Raw genomic sequence first — 24,956 nt, forward strand, 5'->3', positions numbered from 1 at the left:
GGTACCTGCCTCCTCCACGCGGGAGTGGAGATGCTTTTCTTCTCCATTCTTCCCCATCGACAATCAGAACGCTGGCTGTGACCCACAACATTGTTCCACGGCCTGCCGTGGGGCCTGCCGGCTGTCTGAAGAACACCGTTCTCCCTTCTCTGAGGTTTCTACCCTCTGAGCCCTCTAGGATGCTGGAGAGCTGCTGAGATGGGAGGAAGGGTGGCTGGCACTTGCACTTGGGAAGTGGTACCCAACAGCAAAAGCCAGCCTCCGCAAATGGTTCTGCAACATACTCAGCTCCTTGTGGGGGACTTTGAATGGTGTGGAATGACTCCTTGGCCAGTCTGCCAGGAGTGGGTGTCATTCATCCTCAGTGGCCTTTGCGGCATGACTGCTTCAGGGAGAGGCCGCTCAGAGCACTTCTGTGCACAAGTCCAAGGCCCTCGGGGCTGGCCTGTGTGTCCGTGGCATCTTGGCCTGTAGCAGCGCCGCCCGGAGGCGCCCGGGGGTGGCCTCGCGGTGGGCGGGGCTTTCAGGTGTGGTTTAGAGACGGTCACAATCTCATTTCTGGTCTGTCGCAATCACCGGGTGTTCCCTTGACACATATGTCCTGGGTATTTGATTTTCCAGGTCAGGTGCAGCGTGGTCATCGGGCCACGGCTGTGCGCTGCGCCAGAGATCCTCAGGCATCGAGCTCTCGGGCGCTGGATGCCTGTGCAGGCCACCTGCAGGGCAGCTCGGGTCAGCCCGCAGTCTTGGCTGCTGCCAGGCCCTGCAGTCTAGGCTGCCGACCGAATGAGTCATTTCCTTTCTTGCGCCAGCATCTCCTGGCTTTGCCCAGTTACTAGCGAGCTCCCACAACCCAGAGTCTCAGAAGAAAATCCAGATCAGGGACTGGAGAGATTAACGGACCACAGCGGACACGGCCTGGGCACCCCCCCGCCCCCGTTTCCTGACACCACCCCACCCAGGGCTGGTTCCGCGTGTTATTTCTCCCCGGTGGCTTTGGAGCTGGGGGTGGGGCAACCCCTACAGACCTGGGCTCCTCCACGGAGGTCAGGACCACTGGCCTCATCCTGCAGAGTCCACGCGGAAGGAAGAATGAAGATTTCCTCTCTACCTGGCAACAGCCGCCAGCCAATGAGAGCCCACCTCCACCATCACCTGCAGCCAATGAGAGCCCACCTCCACCATCACCTGCAGCCAATGAGAGCCCACCTCCACCTCCATCACCTGCAGCCGAGGAGAGGCCACCTGCCTCTCATTTCCCTCCAGTGAACATTCCTTCAAAGCAGCCCCTCCCACCCCGCGTCCTCTGGGAGCGGGCTCTGAGTTCGGGTTTGCTCGGTGGGCATAGTTTGCTTGCCGCACTGGTAATTGGTCTGCCCCGTCTCGCACAAGCCCATTTGCCGCTGGATAACCTCTGCTGTTTGCTCTTCAAGATTGACAAGGGGTTATCTTCACGGCAGAGCGGCTTAATGAGTAACCGGGATGTCTCCGGTGACTCACCAGCTCACCCGCCATAGGAGGAAACAACTTTGGGCGGAGTTGGGGGCAGCCTTCCCGGAACGGGGCGGGGAGGGGGCAGCGGCGGGGCGATGACCCAGGCTCGGCGCTCAAACTTAGATCCGAAACTGACGCTGCGGGTCCCCGTTTCGGTGAGTGGTCCCCGCCGGGGTTCGGGGATCTGCTTTCCGGAGCCAGGCTTCCCTGTCACCTGCCGTGGGCTGGGAAGGATGTGCGGGGAGCGGGGTGCGCGCAACGGGAGTACTCGGAGAGGAGAGGGCGCACGGGGAGGGTGAGCAGAGGTGGGGAGCAGGGGCGGGGAGAGGAGTGTACAGTGAGGGGGTGCGGGGAGGGGGCCCTGGGAGCAGCGCCCGCGCGGGGCGGATGGGCAGAGCGTGCGGGGAACAGAGCACCGGGTCGGGGGGAGAACAGGTTTCGGGGAGCGGAGTACGGGGAGGGTGCACTGCTAACGGGGCGCGCGGGGCGGATGAGCAGAGGTGGAAAGCAGGTGCAGGGAGAGGAGTGTGCGGGGCGGGGGACCGGGGAACAGCGCGCGCGTGGGGCGGATGAGCAGGGCGCGCCGGGAGCAGGGCACGGGGTCCGAGGAGAACAGGTTTCAGGGGGAGCGGAGTATACGGTGAGGGCGCGCGGGGCGGATGAGCAGGGGTGGGGAGCAGGTGCAGGGAGAGGAGGGTGCGGGGCGGGGGACCAGGGAGCAGCGCGCGCGGGGGGCGGATGAGCAGGCGTGCGGGGAGGAGGTACCGTCCCGGAGGATGCTGAGAGCGCTTAGTGGGTGCGTGGGGAGAATGTTCTGGGAGAGGGGATGGGGGTGCACTTGGGAGCAGGGTGCACAGGGAGAGCGCTCAGAGCGTGCGGGGGTGGGGTGGGAGAGGGGTGTGTTTCCTAACCCCGCCACCGCCGCCTTCTTCCCAAGACCCGAGACGCAGCGGGTGTGACCTCTAGGTGGAGGCAGGCGGGGCGGGGACCGGCTTCTCCACAGCTCAAACCAGAGAACACCCAGAATCCCCCCTCCCCCCCCCCAACACTTTTTCTTTAGTGGTTAAGTAAAGTTACCTTTTGGAGAATGATTTTTACAGTTAAAAACCACAATTCCACTGAGTGGGTTTGAAGATCTCATTGGCTCTATTTGGTTACCGATGCTGCAGCGTCCCATCCAGCAAGCGGAAAGGAGCTCCCAGGAATTGCACAAGAGGAAGACTTTTATAGGCAGAAATGGGGGGTGAGGGGGCATAAGGGTGAGGGAAGAGGGAGGGGACTGGACAAGACAAACGGTATTATAAAAGGAAAGGATCCTTCCCCCAAGGTCACCTTGCTTTGGGGGTAGGGCCGGAGTCTCTCACTATGGAGACCAGGTAATTGCAGGTGGGCTGGTTAAAGGTCAGATTCCTGAGAGGCTGATAGGTTAGAACTGTCAAAAGTTCAGAAATAACAGAATAAAGCCAATGATTCACCAGAGTAGCAATTAGTAAAAGTTTTTGGGCACACGCCAAGAGACAGTTTGCAAGCAGGGAGCACTGGAACCAGAGCATAGGATAGGACTCACAGGTCTACGGTCATCACAACGCCAGAGTTCGAGTGGGAAGGTAGTGGCTCTTCTTCGCAGCGCTTGGCTGCAATATTAGAAAGTTCTTAAAGGGTGGGGAATTGGTCCGTGGTTACCTCATACTGACATTGGGAAAGAGTGGGAATCTTGCTCTGCATTTCCAGAGGCTAGGCAGGAAGTGGCGGGGGGGGGGGTCGTCTTGCAAACTCAAACTTCCTATGACTAACCTTTTTCTCTGCTCAGAATTTTTTCTCTGCTTGGAATTTTTAAGGCTGCTCTCCATTTGGTTTTGATTTAACAGATATCTGAGTCTTGGTTTGCCGTCCTGGGGCAAGTGAATCTGTTTTGGGACTGTTCCCCCCCCCTCCCTTTTTTTTTCTTTCTTTCTTACTAAACTTTGAGAGTTTCAATGGCCAGAAGCATGCCTGAAACCTATGTTGAACAAGTGTTGCAGCATGAAATACTGACCTCTAGTTGTCCTGCAGATCTAAAGAGAAACTACGGTAAAAAATTAGAGGACGTAGAATTGGTCCCTGCGTGCGGGTCCTTTCACAATTCGTATCTATGGTAAACTGTCCTGGGACCTAGAAACGCCCACAGCGGGGACCACAGGTCTGTCTCTCTTCTTGGTCAGGGGTTGGCCAGGTGACCCAATTGGCCAGCTGACCCAAGGTCACAGGTGGCAGCCTCCTGGCCACCCATGCCAGAAGTCAACCCCACATCAGGCTGCTCCCCTCCATGAGGGGTGACCCAGAAATTCTGAAATTTGGAGAACAGGAAATATCCTGGAAGGCCCCTGAGGCACTCTTCAGGCTGTGGTGTCCTTCCCGGCCCCCCTTCCCCTCTGCTACTTCCCTGTCCCTTTGCCCTTTTCTACTCTGCCCTGCCCTGCCCAGTGAGGCCTGGCCCCTCTAGCTCATTCCACACTCCTGGTGTCTTCAGGACACCTTTGGTTGCTTTCCTTGGCTGTAAACTCGGCCTTTAAAGGATTAGTGATTTCCCTGAACCGGAATGAAAGTCTAAATCTTAAACCCCTAAAAGGATTTTCACACCCTGCCCCACCCTTTAGGGCTGCTATCCTGCCCTGTCACCTCTTACTGAACCAGGCCTAAGTCCCCTAATGTTCCATCCTTCTGCCCTTTTTCTCCCTTCTTTGGAGGCCAGATTGACCTACTAGTTCTCTCTCTGCATAAGCCTCATGATCCAACAAATCACATTCGCAGTCCCAGGACTTTCTACGATGGTGGGCACCCCAGTAACATTTTAGTTAAAAAAAAAAAAATGAGTTTTTCCCATGGGCTTTTGTCCAAGTGGACTTCTTTTGTTATCTTTACTGATCATAAGATTAATACAAACTCAGTGTTTAAAAAAAAAAAAAAACACAAATAGGGCACCTGGCTGGCTCAGTCAGCCGACGGAGCAGCTCTTGACCTTGGAGTTTGTGAGTGAGTTCGAGCCCCAGGTTGGGTGTAGAGATTACTTAAATAAAAATAATAATATGAAAAACCTCACAAATATAAAACAAAATGAAACTTTCAGCTTTTCCTACTCCCTGAAGATAAACACTGTTCATTTTCCTCCCTCTCTCTCTCCCACACACACACACACACACACACACACACACACACGAACACTCACACACATTTGCTCTCTATGTTCATTCAAAAGAGTTTTATAAACATTTATACACACCAAGCTATTTACACAGAGTAACCCACCTATCTGATTTTTAGTTTAATGGTTAAAACTGAAAAAGAACAGAAAAGAAAACCAAACACAACTACAGGGTTTTTTGTGGGTTTTTCTTTTTACGGGTTGGATCTGGAGACGGGTGGGTGGGGAGACCCCAGGCGCTCACAGCAAAGGATCCTGAGAGCCTGAACCAGGTTCCAGTTTCTCTGGGAGGCTGAACCTCGGGGCCAGGAATCCAGGGAAAAGCTCCCCTGGCGTAGAGAAGACCGTGGGGTCCTGGGGAGGTAAGGGGAGTCTTCTCTTCAGGAAGCAGGATGTATCCTGGCCTTGGTGTGAAGTTTGAGTATCCTGGTACGATGCCAGAAGTTACAGTGCCTCAAGTAGCCTCTGGCCTGACCTCACCTGCTGAGTTGTTGGCTGCGCTTTGGAATGGACGTCTGCTGTCTGCTCTCCACAGAAGCTCCATTCCTCAGGACGAAGGGACATGAAGTGTCACAACCATCATCCAGTGCTGATAATGTTGGAAGATTACACTTTTTTTTTAATGCTTATTTATTTTGAGACAGAGAGCATGAGTAGGAGAGGGGCAGAGAGAGAGAGAGAATCCCAAGCAGCCTCCGCACTGTCAGCGCAGAGCCCAATGCAGGGCTCAAACCCACGAACTATGAAATCATGACCTGAGCCGGATGCTTAACCGCCTGAGCTACCCAGGCGCCCAGGGAAGATTAGACTTTTGAAAGACTATTTTTAATCAGTGCTTCCTTCCACAGGGATAGGACGTGGCCATGGTCATTCCCTCCCTACCCTGATGTCCCTCTCGTGTCTGGGACTTCCCTCATTTGTTGGTTCCGGGGATGTGACTTGGGCCCCGAATTCCCACCTGCCCTGTTTCCCCCCAGCTAGCCTCATCTGTCACTTTTCAAACCTGCTTGTGAAAACAACTCAAGCTTTATTTCCCACATGGGGTGATGCCCACAGCCACCTTGTGTAGAACCAAAGGGTGTCATGGGAAACAGCCAGCCTTAGCCCCATGCCTAGTAAGTGACACTGGGTCCTTCCCTGTCATCTTAGCTCGACACAGGCACCCCTTGAAGCCTCATCCTTCCAGTCAGCCCTTACGATTTCATCTTCTGGATCCAGAACGTACCCTGCCTTTCTGTTCTTAACATGTCTCTGCTCATGTTCTGTGTCCCTCCATCCAACTCTGCTGGAATCATGTGTTGGGGAGGAAAAACTTCTATCCTCTTAGGTAGTGTTTTGGGGGACTGCAAATCAAAATGACAAGACAGACTAGTGGGAGAAAAGATGGATTTTTAGTTATGTATGCACATGGGAGTTAACAGAAAAATGTGGCTCCAAGAGGTGGTTAGAATTTGGGGGTGCCTGGTGGCTCAGTCATTGAAGCGTCTGACTCCTGACCTCAGTTCAGGTCTTGATCTCAGGGTTGTGAGTTTGAGCCCCTCATCGTGCTGGGCATGAAGCCTACTTAAAAAAATTGGGGGGTTTATTTACCATCTTCATAGGGCATAGAGGGGGCAGAAGGACACTTCTGGGAGAACAGAGGACTTCTGGGGAGGTGCAGAAGGGGCACTTAGGGAAACAAAGGACTTTGGAAAGATAAGTGGATAAGTGGATAGATGGGAGATAAGATAGTGAGAGTGTCTTTTTGTGTTTTTGTTTTTGTTTTTGGTTTTGGTTTTCAAAGAAGAGTTGGCATTGCTCCCTAGGACCTAATTCATGACAATTGAGTTCTTCTAGGAGGCTCCACTTTTAGGCAGACAAGGGATTTCAGAAACTCCTATGTCTTCAGGTGGGAATAATTGTTATGTGATAGTGGCTTCCTCTGGACCCTTTCACAAAGACACATCTCCGTCATTGCCCCCTCCAAACCTTTCAGGAGTCCCCGGCCACCTCCAGGTGCTGCTCAAGTTTTTTATGGACTCACCACCTGAGCACTTGGCCTCTGACCTTGCCCCAAGTCAAGTGACCCCTGCCTGCCATGCTTAGCCCTTTCTGGTACCTCACAGATAGTTCGTGCCTTTCTTAACTCTGTGACTAAACACGTGAAGTGACCTGAAAGCACCAGGCGAGCACCTACCTAAATTCACCCTGCTCTGCAGTGGCCACTGAGGAGGGGGGCGGAGCCCTTTCATGGCAAGTGGGGGGTACAGTGCAGCCAACAGTGGGCTACATCAGTCACTGGGTTTTGCAAGCTGACTTTTCTCAGCCCCGCGGGAAACAGGAAGTGTCGTGTTCATTCTGAGTTGCCCAGACTGGACAGGTCCCATCGTATACCATCTGTGTGTGTTGCTGGGAATGTGCCATACCTATTCTCGGTGGGAGGGAAAATGTCCAGGGTGCACGACGATTTTAAATCAGCAAAATGATGTAAAAAGCGGTCATCGGAAATCTTTGCTGAGTTGACGAGTGACCTCTCCTTGTGAAACTGCACTGGGGGTGGGGGTGGGTGGGCGGTGCTTGAAAATCAGTGCATCTGACACTTCCCCTGGTGCTCCCTCTTGCGCCCGAGACAGGGTCCTGGGGAGCCCTTCTGTCTGGGTTTTATGTCGTGAGCTGCAGTTGAATGCATGTGGTGGATGCTGGTGGTAGGGGCCCTGGCACAGGGGTGCCTCCTTTTCTAGAATACCCTGAACCCCCGCTGGGCTGAGCCTGGCCTCAACGACACTCACTCACGGACTAGCCCTGTTTCCTGATTCCTTTGAAGGTCGGAAAACATAATGTAGCTTTGTGTGTTTTTTTCCAACTTGAAAACTTCCTTCAAAATGCAAACGTAGTGCTGGGTCCCTGAATAGTGATTCCCTCTTTCTTACTCTTCGCCAGGGTTTTCTTTTACACCTGCTCCCCACACTGCCTGTTCACCTGTCCGTTCACCTGCTGCGGCTGGAAGAATCCAGGTGAGTGGGGAGCTGCCCCCAGGGGTGGATTGGCTCCTGGTTTCCACCCTCTGCTCTGCCTGGTCTAGGGAGAAAGATCTTGGGAAGTGAGACACCTCCTTTATCTCCTCCTGGCTTTGACCTTTCTGTGGGCAGGTGGGGGTGATGCGGTTTTGGAGTGCTGGGGATTCAGAGCTGGCGGCCTAGAAAGAATTCTTGAAGACGTCTTTGGTGCAAAAAGGTGGTTTTATTAAAGCACGGGGACAGGACCCGAGGGCGGAGAGAGCTGTGCTGGGCTTGGGAGGAGAGACTGGTTCTATACTGTGGAGTTGGGGGAGGAAAAGGCAAAGGGAGGCCTCCAGAAGGACTTTGATGTGCTAAAGAGGACCCATGGGATCCTGGAGGCCCTGCTACTGTCTGGCTATGGCTGTTTTCCCTCTAGGAAGGCAACGTGACATGGGCAGGGGTTTCTGGAGAAACGTGCTGCTCTGTACTTGCCTCGAGTATCTGTCAATGGGCTGCAGGTTAGGAGGACATTTCATGTTACCTGCCATTTCCTTCTGCCTGTGTTCCCCACATCACTACAGAGGGGAGGGTGATGCTGGGGCTCCAGGAATGAGTTTGTAGGTTTCTGGAGATGAGGCTATGGGTAACATTGCCTTTTTCTTGTAATTTCCTAAGATATTTGTAAACTCTTGGAGACCCACGTCCTGTAGGACTGTGGTCTCTATCGGTTAACTGTTTGTTTTCTTTCCTTTCCTGTGTCCTTCTGCAGCCAGGGTGCCTGAGGAATGTCACACACATCCCACCTGGTGGGGGAGGGTGTGTGTTAGCTTGACTTAATGCTCCCTTATCAGGGGTGACGGGGTTTTGGGGTGATGGTGGGGATTTGGAGCCAAGAAAGAATTATTGAAGATGTCTTTGGTGCAAAAAGGTGATTTTAGGGGCGCCTGGGGGGCTCAGTCGGTTAAGCGGCCGACTTCGGCTCAGGTCAGGATCTCACGGTCCGTGAGTTCGAGCCCTGTGTCGGGCTCTGTGCTGACAGCTCAGAGCCTGGAGCCTATTTTGGATTCTGTGTCTCCCTCTCTCTCTGACCCTCCCCCGTTCATGCTCTGTCTCTCTCGGTCTCAAAAATAAATAAATGTTAAAAAAAATTTTTTTTTAAAAAGGTGACTTTATTAAAGCGCACAGACAGGACCCCTGTATAATAGGGAAAGATAGGATAATAGAGAAAGGACCTGAGGTCCCTGGGTGGCAAAAGCATGCATTTTGGAACAATGCTGGGAGCTGGGAGCGGTTGACCACAGCAACCCCCTTGGGGCGTAGAGTTCCACTTAAGAATGTAACAGACATCACCTACTCCCCCTCAGGTTCCTCTCAGGAATCTGACAACGGAAAATACCTAACTAAACCCTAAAACTTGTGTATACGGGCAACAGTAAGACCAGTCTGACCCCTCGCGCAATGGAGTCGAGCCCATCGGGAAGGGACCACCCAGCACCTGGAGTTGTCCAGCCAGTAAGGGTGGGACCTGAGGAGGATCCAGGGGGAAGGGAAGGGGATGCTGACCAGAACCTCCTAAAACAAGGAGCCTTGCATCTAGTCGCGGGCATTCCCTCTGAGCGCCCCCTCTCTGTAAAGAGAGCTTCCCCAGTATTCTTCCTTCCGGATCTGATGTTCTAATAACCTTGTACCTGCTCACTCTGTGTCCACCCCTTCCTTCTTCCAAGTGGGGAGACCACAAATCCTGGTGTTGCATCCACACGACTCCTAAAACAGAATGCTATGGACACCAGTGACAGTCACAACAAAGTTTATTGCAATGAGAGGCAAGGCCGACCGATCAGGACCAACACTTTTCATCAGAGTGCGGCCTTGAACAGCCGTAGTACATGGTTTTTATAGCCGACCACCTCATTTTGTCATCACCTGGGAACAGAACAAAGAAATAGCTCCCAGATGAGGTGGAAACAGTTCCCGGATGGGGTGATTATTTTAGACTTTCTGCCGTTAAGTCGCAACCAGTGGATCTCCTTGACCCTGCCTCTGATGCTCTTTTCTTTGAACTTTTGTTTCCTTAATTGGTGAAGCCTAATTTAGGAGAGTACGGAAGCTCATAATTTACAAGAGTAGGAAGCTCGTAATTTACAAGAGTAAAGCAAGGCTGTTATCTCTTAACCTTCAGTGTCAAAACAAAGCTGTTATTTCTCAAGCTATAGTGTCAACACAAAGCTGTTATCTCTCAAGCTATAGGTTAGCCCTACACTACAATTTAACCCTTACACTAGGTGTTGAGGTAAAAAAAAAAAAAAAAATCCTGTAACCCGTTGGCAGCAGGAGCTGCCCTGGGGTCGTGACAGGTAACTCATCACATACCCTCAGGTTGGGAGGGGGCAGGGATAGAGTAAGTCTCTTAGGAATTTTGGAAGCAAGGTTTCCAGGACCTTCAGGGGGTCGCTGTGGCCAGGGAAACGCCATTTATTACCGTTTAGTAAAACCTCAGTCCTGAGACCCCTCGGGTGTATATCGGGGGCCCTAAGCCTGGAGCATGATGCCAGCGTGTGTCTTGGGGCAGTTGAGATAAAGGAAGGAGACTTACAGGGTCCTCGAGGTGGGGTGATGTGAAGCTGAGATTCCCTTCTGTCCCCCACAAAGTGTCATCATGGAGGCAGCTGAGCCCCTCGAGGGAGGTCACTGTGCCGGTTTCAAGGACTGGTCAGTGAGCCGTAGGCAGTAAGGGGATTTGATGTTTTGTTTGCCTCTGTTTCCCACATCACCATGGCAGGCACTTAAACACCTTTCCCTCTTGAGGGTGTTTTTGGGCTCCGGGAAACGGAGTCTCTAGGCTTCTGGAGATCAGCCTCTGGATGAGATTGCCTCTTTCTTGCAGTTTACTAAGTTCTCCATACACCGAAGGAGACCCTTGTCCTGCATGACCGTGATCTCCATCAGTCAACCATCTGCTTTCTTTCCTCTCTCCTGTTCTTGGGCGGCCAGGAGAGTCCAAGGAATATCACATATCCCACCTGGGCGGGTGGGGGGGGGGGCGGGATGCTGTTAACTTGTGTTTGGCCCCCAGCCTGCCCCACGCTCTCTCATCAGGGGCACTGTATAATGTATGCTTTGGAGAGTGAAACACGTCTCTGGTCGGAACACCAAGACCCTCCCCTCCCCCCCCCCCCCCACCCCCCCCCCCACACCCCGATGCTGCCCGCCAGCAGCCTCAGTTAGCAGGGGGTTTTCCAGCCAGAGGGTCACTGAAGTCTGCAGTTTTCTTGGCACCAAGTTGCTTAAATCTTTTGCTGTGTGCCGTGTGGGAGCACGGAGAGGGGTCAGTCTTGGGGAGGCTCGTGGCCTACAAGGGGGGCCTGCCGGCACTAAGGGTGCAAGGGGAAGAGGCCCCGGGGCGGACTCAGGAGGGCGTGAGGTCTGGGGCGGGGACTGGGCAGGGAGATGATCTCTCTGTTTCCGAAGCGAGAAAAGCAAGCGGGTGTGGGAGTGGCGCTTTCTCTGCAAGACCGGACAGGATGCTTTCTCTGCGGCTTGGTTTCCATTTCTGGATTCTGTCTGCCGCCTCCCGGGAAAGCACTTCTAACTCTTCCTCTTTCGATTCTCTGCATGCTGCCCAGCTTCCCACCCGCAGAGGAAAAATTAGCATCTTGGAAAGTGCAGGTTGTTGGGGGGTGCGGGGAGGCGCGTTGCTGGGACCACGTACTGCTCTGGCAGGGAACACTGCCTGACCGACTGACACCGGCCCTGGGGACACAGATGTAAGACCCCAGGCTCCACTTCTCTCAGTGGAGTGAGGGCCCTAAGGGGAGGGGAGCGGGGCCATCTGGGGCCAGTCTCTGCATGGTCCTGCTGATGGTTGCATTTCCTGGAAACCAGACTTCTGCGGAAGCCCAGCCGTCTGTATAAATCTGTTTGATGAATACTGTGCATGCCTGGAATTAGGAGCTAAAATGCTGATCAGCGATTACAATTCTGACGCGTGCGTGGGTTTCCTGCCACTAATTCTCTGATACCAGCAGGGCGTCAGAGAATTCAACTCACTTCTGACACCACCTACCCAGAGATGGCAGTCAGACCCTCCAGGCTGAAGGCCCGGTCCCCCAGCACGGCCCCTCCTCCCTCCAGATGCCAGTCCACGTGTCACCTGGGTTCTGACCCACCAGCTACAGACCAAAGGCTCCCACGACCCCTCCCTGGGTTTGGCGAACTGGCCGGAGCCGCTCACAGGACTCGGGGGACAGATCTCTCACTAGATCACTGGTCTGTTGTAAAAGGATTAAGTCAGGAACAGAGGGAAGGGAGAGCTGCCCAGGGTGCGGTTGGGGAGGGGGTGCCGAGCTCCCTGCCGCCCCAGGGCCCGCTGTCCCCCCATCTCCACGTGCTCACAGACCCTGGCCTGTTGGGATTTTATGGGGGTTTCAATGCATAGACACGACTGATGAAATCATTGGCCATTGGTGATTGATTAAACCTCCAGACCCTTGAGGTGGGAGGTGGGGCTGACCGAGCCAATCTCTAATCGTGTGATTGGTTTCCCTGGCAACCAGCCTCCACCTTCTGGCGCTTTCCAAGCCACCTCATTAACATAACAATAGACCCCTTAGCGCGTTCACTACTCTGGGAAACTGGATGGAGACCACATACAGCCGACCCTTGAATAGCAGGGGTTTGAACTGTGCAGATCCACGTACGTGTGGATTTTTTTGGATAAATACAGACGGTACTGTAATTGTGCTTTCTCTTCTTTATGATGTTTTAAATGACATTTTCCTTTCTCCAACTTTAAGAGTATAGTATATACTACATAAAACATACAAAATGTGTGTTCATCAACCATTTATGTTTTCAGGAAGGCTTCTAGTCAATAGTAGGCTATTAGTAGCAGTTAAGTCTTTGAGGAATCAAAAGGCAGAAGCACCAGGCGGATTTTCCAGTGCACACCCCTTCCCCCCCCCCCCCACCACGTTGTTCTGAGCTCAACTGTATGTATATATCTGTTTCCCTTAAAACCACCAGTTACCCGCAACAGTTGGGCTTAATTGGATATAAAGTGTAAAACTAGCCAAGAAGCACAGACTTGCTGAAGCACGTGGCCAGTAACATGGTTCCCTGGTCACTGCGTGGTTCAAGAGGGGATCCCCAGGTAGGGGATAATCTTTTCTAATAGGATTTTAGTCACAGAAGAGGTGTGGGTCTGTCTACAAGGCAAGGCTTCATTCCAATAAGAGAGAAAGCATATGATCCATGACTAAAACATATTTATATCCTTGAGATGGAGGGATTTGCACAGAACCCATTTGCCAAACCTCAAACGGTCCATTGGGCAGTATGGGTGTTTCCCAGGATTGTATTTTGGCCAGGGGGACAAGCAGAGTTCCTGCCATATTGGTTCATGAACACTATCCTTTCACGGTAGACCAATGGTTTAATGTGCGTACAGTTGTGAGTACTGGGAATTTAAAACTTTCTGGTACGGCCACATTGTTCTTTGGTCCACACCTGAGTTCTCTCTTTTTATCAGACCAACAACTGTCAGATTTCCAATATTGATTCTCCTTTTATGGGGCCAATTTTTGGGCATCTCTGGTCAATTTTTCCAGGCCGTCATTTGGAAAAACGTATCTTTGGACCATGACTGGGGTCCTGCTGTTGGTCTCCTTTAGCACAGCATTTTTGGTGGAAATATAAGCAAAGTGGTTTCCTTTGGCCTCCAGGGGGATGAGGCTAAATGCCCGGAACCGTTAGTAATAACTAGAGCCACCAGCAAAAAGTATGGCATCTAGTAAATGTTGGACATAGGAGCCATTTAAAAAAAATATTTTTTATTTATTTTAGAGAGAGAGAGTGCGGGGAGAGGAGGGGTAGAGGAGGGAGACACAGAATCCAAAGCAGGCTCCAGGCTCTGAGCTGTTCAGCACGGAGCCTGACTTGGTGGTGCTCGAACTCGTGAACCGCGAGATCATGGCCTGAGCTGAAGTCAGTCACTCAACCAACTGAGCCACCCCGGCGCCCATTGGAGCCATTCTGAATCTTATCCTCATGGGAGGTAAGAAAACTGTTGTTTCCCTTCCGAAATCATGAGCTTCCCCAAAAGCACACTGAGTGTCCGCATAAATGTTTGTGGTTCTGCCCTTGGCTAAAACAGAAGCTCAATTTAGGGCACATAAGTCAGCCTGTCGGGCCAAACAGAGGAGCCTGAGGTGAAGGTCCTGTCTCGGTGACTTCAGGGGAGTTGTATAGCACATCCAGTGTGACATTTGATGCTTTGAATAAGGACCATCAGTAAACCATGAAAGGCTGCATTGACTAGAGCAGTTTCCTGTGAATTGTCACGGGAGTCAATAGGTGATCTGTCAATGTGAGGCCACTGTGAGCGATTTTATCCTTGATGGAGAGGAGAGGGGTGAGAGGGTTCAGGATCCTGGAACCAGAAAGAGTCATTGTAAGAGGAACAGTGACCAGGATGATGTCACGGGAGGTGAGGCGACAGGCCTGAAAAGTCTTGAGCGTCAGGAGAACTTAGGAGGGCTCCTGCATGGGGCACTGGGATGGTTAGAGGAACCCCTGTGACTATTTCTTCAGTGGCCTTAACTGAGAGGGCAGTGGCAGGAATGGCTGTGAGGCCAGGGGGATATCCCTGAGTCACAGGGTCTAATTGTTGGGTACAACACCCCATGGGGTGATGGTGGTCTCCGTGTTTTTGGGTGAGCGGCTCTCAGGGCATCCCCCTCCCTCTCACATGCAGAGAGGAAAAAGGGAGGGGCGCCTGGGGGGCTGTGTCGGTTGAGTGTCTGACTCTTGATTTCAGCCCAGGTCCATGATCTCATGGTTCGTGGGGTCAAGTCCCATGTCGGGCTCTGCACTGAGAATGTGGAGCCTGCTTGGGATTCTCTCTGTCTCTGTCTGTCTGTCTCTCTCTCAAAATAAATAAACTTAAAGAAAAAAAAGATACTGATTGTCCTTAGCAACTGGAACACTAAAAATGCACCACATAGGTCAGTTACCTATGAAAACGTGAAAACGTTGCTTTCAGTGGGCACGGATGTTGGGAGTGTATGGGGGTTAGGAATAAAAGGGTTTTGAGGGATAACAGTCTTATCGATTGCCTCGAGGTCCCAAACAAACCTCCATCCTTGGCCATCGGGATTTCTCACAGATAAAGTAGGAGTGTTACAGGGACTAGTACCGGCGATAATGAGGCCCTGAGACCTGTAATTCTCTATCATGGGCTTGACACCCTGAAGGGCTTCTTCATTTATAGGCTATTGACTTATTCTAAGGACAGGTTTTGAGGGATCTATTTGAGCCGTATTGACAGGTCCTCTGTGGACTGTGCCAATATCAGTTAAGGATTTTGCCCCTAAAGAGGATGGTAGCTGATCCATTTGTGACAAATTACCAGTGTCCCCAGACTCAGCTGTGGTCCTGTCAGAGACAGAGCAAATCAAAGATGTCAAAGGGTCATTTAAATCCCCTGGTTGGCTATGTTGATGACTACTGTCAAGTTCTAGAATTATCTTCCCCTTTGGGGAAAAAGAAATTCTGGCATGATGCTTTTCTAAGAAGTCTCAACCCAATAAATGAGTAGGGGCAGAAGGCAGAGTCAGTATGTCTCAAAGAGAGTAGGTTCAGAGATGGGAAACTGTTGAGTTGTAAGAGACCCCTCCTCACTAACTGAACTAACTGTTCAGGTGCTCTGGGCGGGTGGCAGTGGGGCTGGGCACTGAGGGTGTAGGTCCTGTGTCAGTAAGGACGGAGTTTCATTCCCAGTCTGGAGAGTGGATTCTCCGAGCTGATTACCAGCGACGGGCTGACAGGACGTTGAAAAGTTTGGCTAGCGGTCTAGAAGCACCTACAACGCCTAAATTTGTTAACAGTCTTTTTTTCCAATATCCTGGTTGCTTGTAATAACAGCAGAAATGAGACTTGGCTAGGGTGCAACCAAGCTGGTTTGCCAGGATAACTAAATTTGGAGGGGACGTAGTTTCCCATTCCGGCCTGGCCCTTTTAACTGGAAGGGAAAGATCCTGGATCTTTGATAAACAGAGATATAACTGGGGCGCCTGGGTGGCTCAGTCGGTTAAGCGTCCGACTTCAGCTCAGGTCACGATCTCGCGGTCCGTGAGTTCGAGCCCCGCGTCGGGCTCTGGGCTGATGGCTCAGAGCCTGGAGCCTGCTTCCCATTCTGTGTCTCCCTCTCTTTCTGCCCCTCCCCCGTTCATGCTCTGTCTCTCTCTGTCTCAAAAATAAATAAACGTTAAAAAAAAAATTTTTTTTTTTAAATTAAAAAAAGATAAACAGAGATATAACTGTTGATAAGCAGAGAATTAAATCCTGCCTGGGTGGACTCAATAGCTAAAGGGAAGACCAGAATGTCTTTAAAGTCAGTTTGGAGTCCATCCTCATAACCACGAGCAGATTCATCAGGCTTTTGTGTACACGCCTCAACCTTGTTCCCGTCACCAGGCTTAGGACAAGCCATTATAATTGCTCCAGTGAGTGAGTGTTCTAGCATCTTGCCAAAATTCGGGGGTGTGTTGGTCTAACTCCTGCTCGGGATGTTTCCACCAGACTGGCTTCATCCAGTGTTTGGGCTGGCCCCAGCAATCAGCGTGTGGATCTGCTGATACAAATCCGAGAAGCCAGGTTGGAAAGTTTGAATAACTATGTGCAGTTCTTCAGCAAACCTATGGGGGTCCCCGGCCATGTTGGAGAGCTCGTTAACTCTGGCCCCCAGTTCAGCCTCAGTCTGGGGACCATAGGAAACCGGGAGTCCATTTATATCCTCAGAAGGCTTAACTTTGAAGGAGCCGGTTTTAATAGGTTCAGGATGCAGAATGCAGGGGAGCATCAGGAGAAAAGGAAGGTAAAACAGATAAGAAGGAGGGGCTGGAGACAGGGCAGGTGTAGAGAGAGCAGAGGAAAGTAGCCCCGGGGCCTCGCATCTGTGGACAGAGAGATGGGGGAGGGGAACAAGAGGCCGAGCCCCAAGAACTTAACGCGGCCGCATCTGTGGTTTCTTCTTCCTCCGGCTTTAGGATGGTAGTAAAGACAGGGTTGACTCGTGCCTGCTTCGGATCTTCTCTCCTTCCTTGGCAGGTGCTGGAAATCCCACAGTTCAGACCTCTCCCCCGACCCGCACCCCTCTTCCTGGGCTGTCCCTGACACCTGAGATCCCACAGGGGTGGGCAGCCGGGAGTGGTCTGTGGGGCCAGGCTGGGAAACCAGGGGTGACGCCCGCCCACCTTGGCTTCTGGTGTATTTCTGCTAGCTCCTTGGAAATTAGCAACCCTGCAGGTCACATAGCGCACATGGGGCCTGATGTGAGTGTGCACAGAGTTTCAGCACTGGGCTTCCATAGGCCAGTGAGCCAGAGTGCCCTGGGTTCCTCCAGTGGGGGTGAGTGGGGTCGGCGGGGGGACTCGCTGTTGTTAAGTTAATTACACAAGGAGGCCTTGGACGGAGGTGTCAGATCTGATGCCCAGGTCCCAAGTCAACACCTTGGTGTTGAGCCTGTCAACACCTCGAGGGTGTCAAGTCAAATCCCTGAGGACAAGCTATACTCGATCTGCCTACCAACCATGTCCTGGCTCCCCTTCTGTACCTGCTCCCTTTAATTCTCTCCTGGGGCCTTCCTGACAGCTTCTAGTCTGACGCTGCCTTGTTCCAATAGATTTTTGCCAAATAAGCTCTTAAGAGTCTCTTACATGCCTGAGTCTATTTTTAAATAATATTCTGGGGGCACCTGGGTGGCTCAGTCGGTTGAGCATCTGACTTCGGCCCAGGTCATGATCTCACAGCTCGTGAGTTCGAGCCCCATGTCGGGCTCTGTGCTGACAGCTCAGAACCTGGAGCCTGCTTGGGATTCTGTCTCTGTCTCTCTCTCTGCCCGCCCCCTCCCCCCGCCCCCCGCTTGCACTCTGTCTCTCAAAATTAAATAGACATTAAAAAAAACCTTTTATTCTTACTTTTTTAATGTTTATTTATTATTGAGAGACAGAGACAGAGCATGAGTGGGGGAGGGACAGAGAGAGACGGGGAGACACAGAATCCGAAGCAGGCTCCAGGCTCCAAGCTGTCAGCACAGAGCCCAATGGGGGGCTCAAACCCACAAACCACGAGATCATGACCTGTGCTGAAGTTGGATGTTTAACCCACTGAGCCACCCAGGCGCCCCCTCCAAAACTTTTAAATAGCATTCTATGTTATTTTCTCCTAGGCTCCTGCCCCAGCTGAGAGAATGGCTTCCTCGGGACTCCAAACAAAGAAACGTGACAATCACAAGTAAGGCTCCTGCCAACCGCAGGCTGGTTAGATCCTTAGGTTTATGGCGATTACTGTGTGACACATGTTTTTCCGAGAGCCGCCGTACAGTAACACGTTTGATTCTGGTGACAGAGACCGGGGACGAGATGACAAGAGCTCTGGCGTCTGGTGCCAGGGACACGCGGTGTTGGCTACGCGGGCAGCTCTGGGCTCAGAACGGCTCTGGTGGGGCCCCTTCCAAAACACGGCCCCTGCTTGTCTCCCGGCCCTGTCGGGGTTCGGAATCGTAAATACTTTCTTTATGGTTTTCCGTGATTCCAGCTGGTGATCCTTACAGCCCGTCTTCTATGTCTATTTGTGCACTGCTGGCCAAGGGAGAGTTTCTTGCCTTCATCCTGATTCCTGCCTGGGCTTGAATCCAACAGTATTTTGGTTTCCTCGCTCCCCTTGGTGTCCCCCACCTCTGCTGGGGTTACCTGGGGGAGCCCTGGAGCTGGGCTCAAGGTCATGGACAGGACCCAGCCGGAGTGGCCCCTGGCCTGCCCTCCACTTGCGCTCCCTCACTGGTGTGTCCTTGCCCACCACCGCGAGGCGGCTGTGGTGTTAGGAGCTCGAGGCCAGCTCATGAGTGCCTCTTATGAAAAACATTCACGTTAAAGTGAGCCCGTACGGTGAGGGGTACTGATAGAACCCAGCTTCCACAGCAGTCGTGAGCGTGAAGTAGGTTTTTATGTGCGAGCTATTCGATTTTCAAAATTTATGTTTATTGTTGAGAGAGAGAGCGTGAGCAGGGGAGGAGCAGAGAGAGAGGGAGACACACAGAATCCCAAGCGGGCTCCATGTTGACAGCAGACAGCCTGATGTGGGACCAGATCCCATAAACCGTGAGATCATGACCTGAGCTGAAATCAAGAGTCGGATGCTTAACCGACTGAGCCACCCAGGCTCCCCATGTGTGAACTATTAGTTACATCATTTCTACCGCAAAGCCGAGTGCCTCCCAGGTACTAACGTTTGTATCTGTGTCCAGAACGGGGCCTGATGCATGGCTGGGGTCAGATCCGGCTGGCTGCTCTGAGCTCTCCCTATCCCCCACCCCAGACTCCCTTCCTCGCCTCTTCTAGTCCCTGAGCACCTGTCCCGAGGCACCTGGACAGCTTGTAGAATCAGCCAGTTTGCATCCATTTTGCATTTCCTTTCCGGAGCAGGTGTTTCACGAATAGTTGTTAAATGAGTCGAGTGACAAAGCCAGATAAAGTGACTGGAAATTGTATGTAGAGGAGAGAACGAGCTTTCCAAGTAATGTCTTTGATTTGTTTTAATATCTTTTAAAAAGTAAGTTCTGACATGGTCTGGTTCATTATGGTCCTTGTCCAATTTATCTATTTTAAAAGCATTGCAGGGGGTCCCCGGGCGGCTCAGGTTGAGCCCCGGTTGAGCATCCAACTTCGGCTCAGGTCATGATCTCACAGTTCGTGGGTTCGAGCCCCGCATCGGGCTCTGTGCTGACAGCTTGGAGCCTGGAGCCTGCTTCGGATTCTGTGTCCCCTCCCTCTCTGCCCCTTCCCTGCTCACGCTCTGTCTCTTTCTTTCTCTCAAAAATAAATTAAAGCATAAAGAATTGAAAAATATATAAAAGCATTGGTGTTCTTCATAGTAATGCTCTGTTTCCTTCTCCTTCTCTTCCTGGAATCAGGGAGGGGAAAAAAAAAAAGTTTCCCATTTTGAAATAATGTGGCAAACTTGTCTTAATCACATCCTGTTTTGTCAGTTCTGACGCTTGCTGCTCAGCGCTTCTACTTGGTCCTCCGTGACCATAACATCCCGAAGGCGTGTAGCAACCATCCTGTCATCAGTGACGGTTGTCGTGAGAAGACCTTAGGACGCCATGACCGTGTGAAGGTGTCAGAATTTTCATAGTAGCCGTGGGTACAGTGTAAACGGATGAGCGAGGCCGTGTGCCTACAAAACCCCAATCAGACTCCGGCTGGATCTGCCCCGCAGGCCGCAGACACTGTCGTGGCCTGGATGCTGTGCCCTTCTCTGTCTTACCGCAGTTACTACCATACTGTAGCTGTGTTTGCTCCCATCCGTTTTCCTTACTCGATTTTGGGCATCTTAGGGCACAAAGTGCCTTACAGTGGCTTTTCAGGTCCGGCGGAGTGATTGGTGCAGACAGGAACTCATGACTTAGTCATATGGATAGCTTGCTCTCCCAGGAGATCACCCGTGTTGTTGCACCCTAAGCCAAAATCAATACAGTCAAACATTGGTTTGCCAGATGGTTCATTCCAAAATCCAAAAATATCCATGTAAAAATGATTACAATACTGAACATAATACACAATAATAAGGAAAATACAGAATAGAAAAATAAATTAACCTGCACTTATGTTTGAAAGCCTTTGTGACTTGTGTGAGGGAGACGAGAGAGGACGGTTACTGTGTAGGACGACTTTCACGATCACTAATGGAATCACTGCTGTCTATTGGTCCCCTGGGATCTTTTTCTGCATGGGGGCCCTTGTATATGCTCGCACGGATGTTGACTACAGTGCAGTATCAATAAACTCTCGTCATAGACTGTATTTACTGTAACTGGTAATAAGGCAGCGGAGGAAAGGGTCTCTGTCCGCAGGCAGCCTGAGCTAGAATGAAGCAAAGCGTTCCTAAGCTCACTCTTGTACGGAAAAGCAAAGGACTGTCCACAGGTGCTTTGAAGTGACAGAAAAGACACCAGTGCCAGTTGTGGGCACCTTCCAACGTGCTGAAAAATCACTGATTTCTGCCAAACACCACAGCCTGAGACCGAGCATCCGAGCCTGGGAGACGATCGCCCACAATCCTGCAGAGGGAGAGAGAGAAGGACCATTGGCTCAGTTGTCATCATGTGTCATTCGGTGTCACGTACGACTCACGTTGCAAGACATCCATCACTTGCTTATCGAGTTAAAATTCTTAGAAATGTTTGCTTGTTGGGTGCCTGGTGGCTCAGACAGTGACGGGCCAACTTCGGCTTAGGTCACGATCTGGCAGTCTGTGGGTTTGAGCCCCGTGTCGGGCTCTGTGCTGACAGCTTGGAGCCTGGAGCCTGCTTCGCATTATTGGCATTATGGCTATCCAGCGCATCTCTTTGGTAGGGAAATGTGTGTTTTCAGTTAGATTTTGAAACATTGGGCACATGTCCTGAACTCTCACACCCCCAAGGAAACAGCCGCTGAGCTGGGGGCCTGAGTCCCATAAAGCATCTCCCCGGAGGAGTTCTGCAGCATACTTTTTCTGATGGGCTTGGTTTACAGGGTGTGAGAGACTCAAGCCAGCCCGTGCAGTCATGTGGTGGAATTTCCAAGTCACAGGCAGCTGAGAGCCTCTTCTCTTACATCTCTTTCTGTTTTTTTTTTTTTCTTACAGAGTTAAATTGAGGAGGAAACAGATCAGTGGGTTCTGGGCAGAAGGTCAGGCGTGGAAGGAAGAATGAGAAGCTTCTGAATGCCCTCACTCAGGGATCCATGTCTGTCTGTGCACCCCTGGTGCCCGACAGGCCAGGCTTTGGTGGGGAGCACCGTGGCCTCTGGGAGTCAGGCAGACACAGATGTCAAAGGAGGTGTGTTTAAGCTTGTCAAGTTGGAGATGTGGTCTAGACCTACACATCTGGTTGTGTAAATAAAGTTTTATTGGAACACAACCACACGCACTTGCATTTGCCTCTGGTCCCTTTCACATGACAACATCAGGATTGAGTTGTGACAGAGCCCACGTGGCCTGTGAAACCCAAAATATTTACTATCTGGCCTTTTATGAAAAAAGGTTTGCTGACCCCTATTCTAGGCTGGCAGTGTGCTGTCTGATAGAAATAATAATGTGAGAGGCTCCTGGGTGGCTCAGTCGGTTGAGCGGCCGGCTTCACCTCATGTCATTATCTCACAGTTTGTGAGTTCAAGCCCCACATCAGGCTCTGCGCTGACAGCTCAGAGCTCAGAGCCTGGAGCCGGCTTTGGATTCTGTGTCTCCCTCTCTCTGCCCCTCCCCCACTCACACACTCTCTTTCTCTCTCTCTCACTCTCAAAAAATGAATAAAATGTCAAAAAAAAAAAGAAAGAAAGAAAGAATAATGTGAGCCACACACACTTTCATGTGGCCACACTGGAAAGAAAACCAAAATGGAAAGATGTCTTCTCTCATCCCTCCCGTTGGACATTGTACAGGAGTGGTACTGGATAATGCAATAAGACAAGAAAAATTAAACCCAAGGTGTACAGATTGGAAAGGTTACCTCTGGAAGGGAGAACAAGAAGCTTTTTTTTTTCTTTTTTCTTTTATTCCCATCCATATTTCCTATGTGAATGTATTATTTTGAAAATAAAGCCAAGTTCAGGTGTCGAATGAACTTGGGTTGGGTAGCAACTGGCTATACTTTCTATAGGGTGATTTAGCACTTTGATCTTTGTATTTTCTTGGCTCTTCTGAGTTCTTTGTGATTCTCCTCCAAACAGGGGCCCGGGGTGTGGGGAGGAGATGTGGGGAAGGAGAAGGGGGCAGAATGGACACAGGCAGGTGGGAACATTTGTGGTGCTAGGGTGTCCCATCTCAACTGACACAGGATGCTTCTGTTCTCACTTTGGCCACTGGGTGCTGGTGCTCTATAAACCTTTCGCCTTTCTATTTTGTGACAGTGGCCACTTTGTACAACCCACCAACCCAAATGTAGCAACAATGCAAGAAGATGTCCTGTACCACTTCCATCTCAGCACCAGCACGCACGATCTCCCTGCTATGTTTGGAGATGTGAAGGTAAAAGGCAGGGCTGTTGATTCTGGGGACTTGTCTTAACATCAGTCTCGTCATAGGTGATACTGGTAGACATGGGCACAGAGGACAAGTTCATCAAGTTATATCTTCAGATTTTTGCTAACCGTTGCTTTTAAAATATGTAAACTAATGAGTTTGATGAAGGAAAACTTGTAAGTTCTGCCATATTGGTGCCTAAATAATCTCTTATAAATTCAGTGTGTAATGGAAACCATATAAAATAAATTTCCTAATGTTCCACTCGGAGAAAAGGAGTTACAAAACATTCTGTAGAGGAACAAGGGAGAATAAGTGAGTAATTACATGTGTCTCCTTGTAATTTAAAGTGCATGTTTGTTCTTTTAATGGCTTACTTGGCTGAATGCAACTTCTAGCCCATTTCCCCCACAGAGTCCTGAGTTCCTCAGTGTTGGTTTATCCTGGCACAGGACTTTTGAAATGTCTGATCCCTGTGGGTAAAGATGGACTAATGTTTAGATTCAAAATCAAAACAATGAATGACTCAAAATTTCCTTGCTTCTCCGCGGGTCTGTCTTAGCAGCCACCGTATTCCTTTCCAGCTGTGAGACGACTCCCCATGTATTCTTTTTTTTATGAGAGGGATTTTCTCTGGTTACTTAGAACTAATAGTATTTTCTTAATTGGGGTATAATTAACATATGGTGTTAAATTAGTTTCAAGTGCACAATATCATGACTCAACAATTCTGTACATCGCTCAGTGCTCACCATGATAATGTGATCATCATCTGTCATCAATGTTATTACCATCCTGTTGAGTATATTCCCTATGCCATACTTTTCATCTCCATGACTCATTTATTTTGTAACCGAAAGTCTGTGCCTCTCAATCCTCCTTACCTCTTCCCCCATCCCCCCTACACTCTCCCCTCTGGCAACCACCAGTTTGTTCTCTGTACTTAAAGTCTGTTTTTTTTGTTGATCTCTTTTTTCTTAATCAGTTAGCTTTGTTTCCTAAATTCCACATGTGAGTGAAATCATATGGTATATATCTTTTTCGGACGGACTTATTTCACTTAGTGTTATACTCTCTAGCTCCATCCATGTTGTTGCAAATGGCAAATCTCATTCTTTTTTATGGCTGAGTAATATCCCATTGTATGTATGTGGACACACACACACACGCATGCGCACACACACACACACACATTTATTTATTTGTATCTTCTTTATCCATTCATCTATCCATGTGTTGCTTCGATGTATAGCTATTATACATAAATCTGCCATAAACATAAGGATGTATATAACTTCTTGAATTAGTGTTTTTGTTTTCTTTGGGTAAATACTCCATAGTAGAATTATTGGATCATATGATTTTTCTACTTTTATTTTTTATGTTTCTTAAAGTTTATTTATTTATTTATTTTGAGAGAGAGAGAGAGACAGAGTAAGCGAGTTTGAGCAGGGGATGGGTAGAGGGAGAGACAGAATCCCAAGCAGGCTCCATGCTGTCAGCGCAGAGCCCAAAGTGGGGCTCGATTTCATGAACTGTGAGATCATGACCAGAGCTGAAACCAAGAGCCGGAACCTTCACCCACTGAGTCACCCAGGTGCCCCCTATTTTTAACTTTTTCAGGACCCTCCATACTGTTTTCCAGAGTGGCTGTACCAGTTTGCATTCTCATCAACAGTGCGCGAGGGCTCCCCTTTCTCCACATCTTCACCAACACTTGTTGTTTCTTGTGTTGTTGATTTTAGCTACTCTGACAGGTGGGAGGTGGTATCTCATTGTGGTTTTGATTCGCATCTCCCTGATGATGAGTGATGTGGAGCCTCTTTTCATGTGTCTGTTGGCCATGTGGAAGTCTTCTTTGGAAAAATGTCTATTAAGGTCATTTTTTGAAATGGGATTATTTTGTTGTTTTTTTTTTGTTGTTGTTGTTGCTTTAAAGTTTATTTATTTTGAGAGAGAGAGAAAACACAAGTTGGGGAGGGGCAGAAAGAGAGAGGGAGAGAGAGAATCCCAAGCAGGCTCTGTCTACACTGGCAGCACAGAGCCTGGTGCAGGGCTTGAACTCACAAACTATGGGATCATGACCGAGATCAAGAGCCAGATGCTTAACCAACTGCACTACCCAGCACCCCTAAAATGGGGTTATTTGGTTTCTTTGCTGTTGAGTTGTATAAATTCCTTATATGTTTTGGAGACTAACTCCTATGGGATGTGGCATTTGCAGATATCAGTGGGTTGCTTTGTCC

General features: G+C 50.4%; 1 protein-coding gene across 7 annotated transcripts in view; it reads left to right on the plus strand.

Moving 5' to 3' along the window:
- Positions 1-1,569: 1,569 nt before the first annotated feature.
- Positions 1,570-24,956, plus strand: part of UPP1 (uridine phosphorylase 1) — a 28,913-nt gene continuing 5,526 nt past the window's right edge. The window contains exons 1-4 of one of the 7 annotated variants that reach the window (XM_049641220.1): positions 1,579-1,649; positions 7,595-7,668; positions 17,879-17,943; positions 22,599-22,716. In XM_049641220.1, the coding sequence (XP_049497177.1) occupies positions 17,900-17,943; positions 22,599-22,716 (162 nt within the window). In that variant the 5' untranslated portion in view covers positions 1,579-1,649; positions 7,595-7,668; positions 17,879-17,899. Of the gene's footprint in view, positions 1,650-7,594; positions 7,669-13,687; positions 13,706-17,878; positions 17,944-22,598; positions 22,717-24,956 lie in introns of those variants that run through there. The other 6 variants (XM_049641218.1, XM_049641223.1, XM_049641219.1 and 3 more) reach the window with 6 other exon arrangements.

This window comes from Panthera uncia, chromosome A2 (assembly GCF_023721935.1).
Source record: "Panthera uncia isolate 11264 chromosome A2, Puncia_PCG_1.0, whole genome shotgun sequence".
Classification (NCBI taxonomy): Eukaryota; Metazoa; Chordata; class Mammalia; order Carnivora; family Felidae; genus Panthera; species Panthera uncia.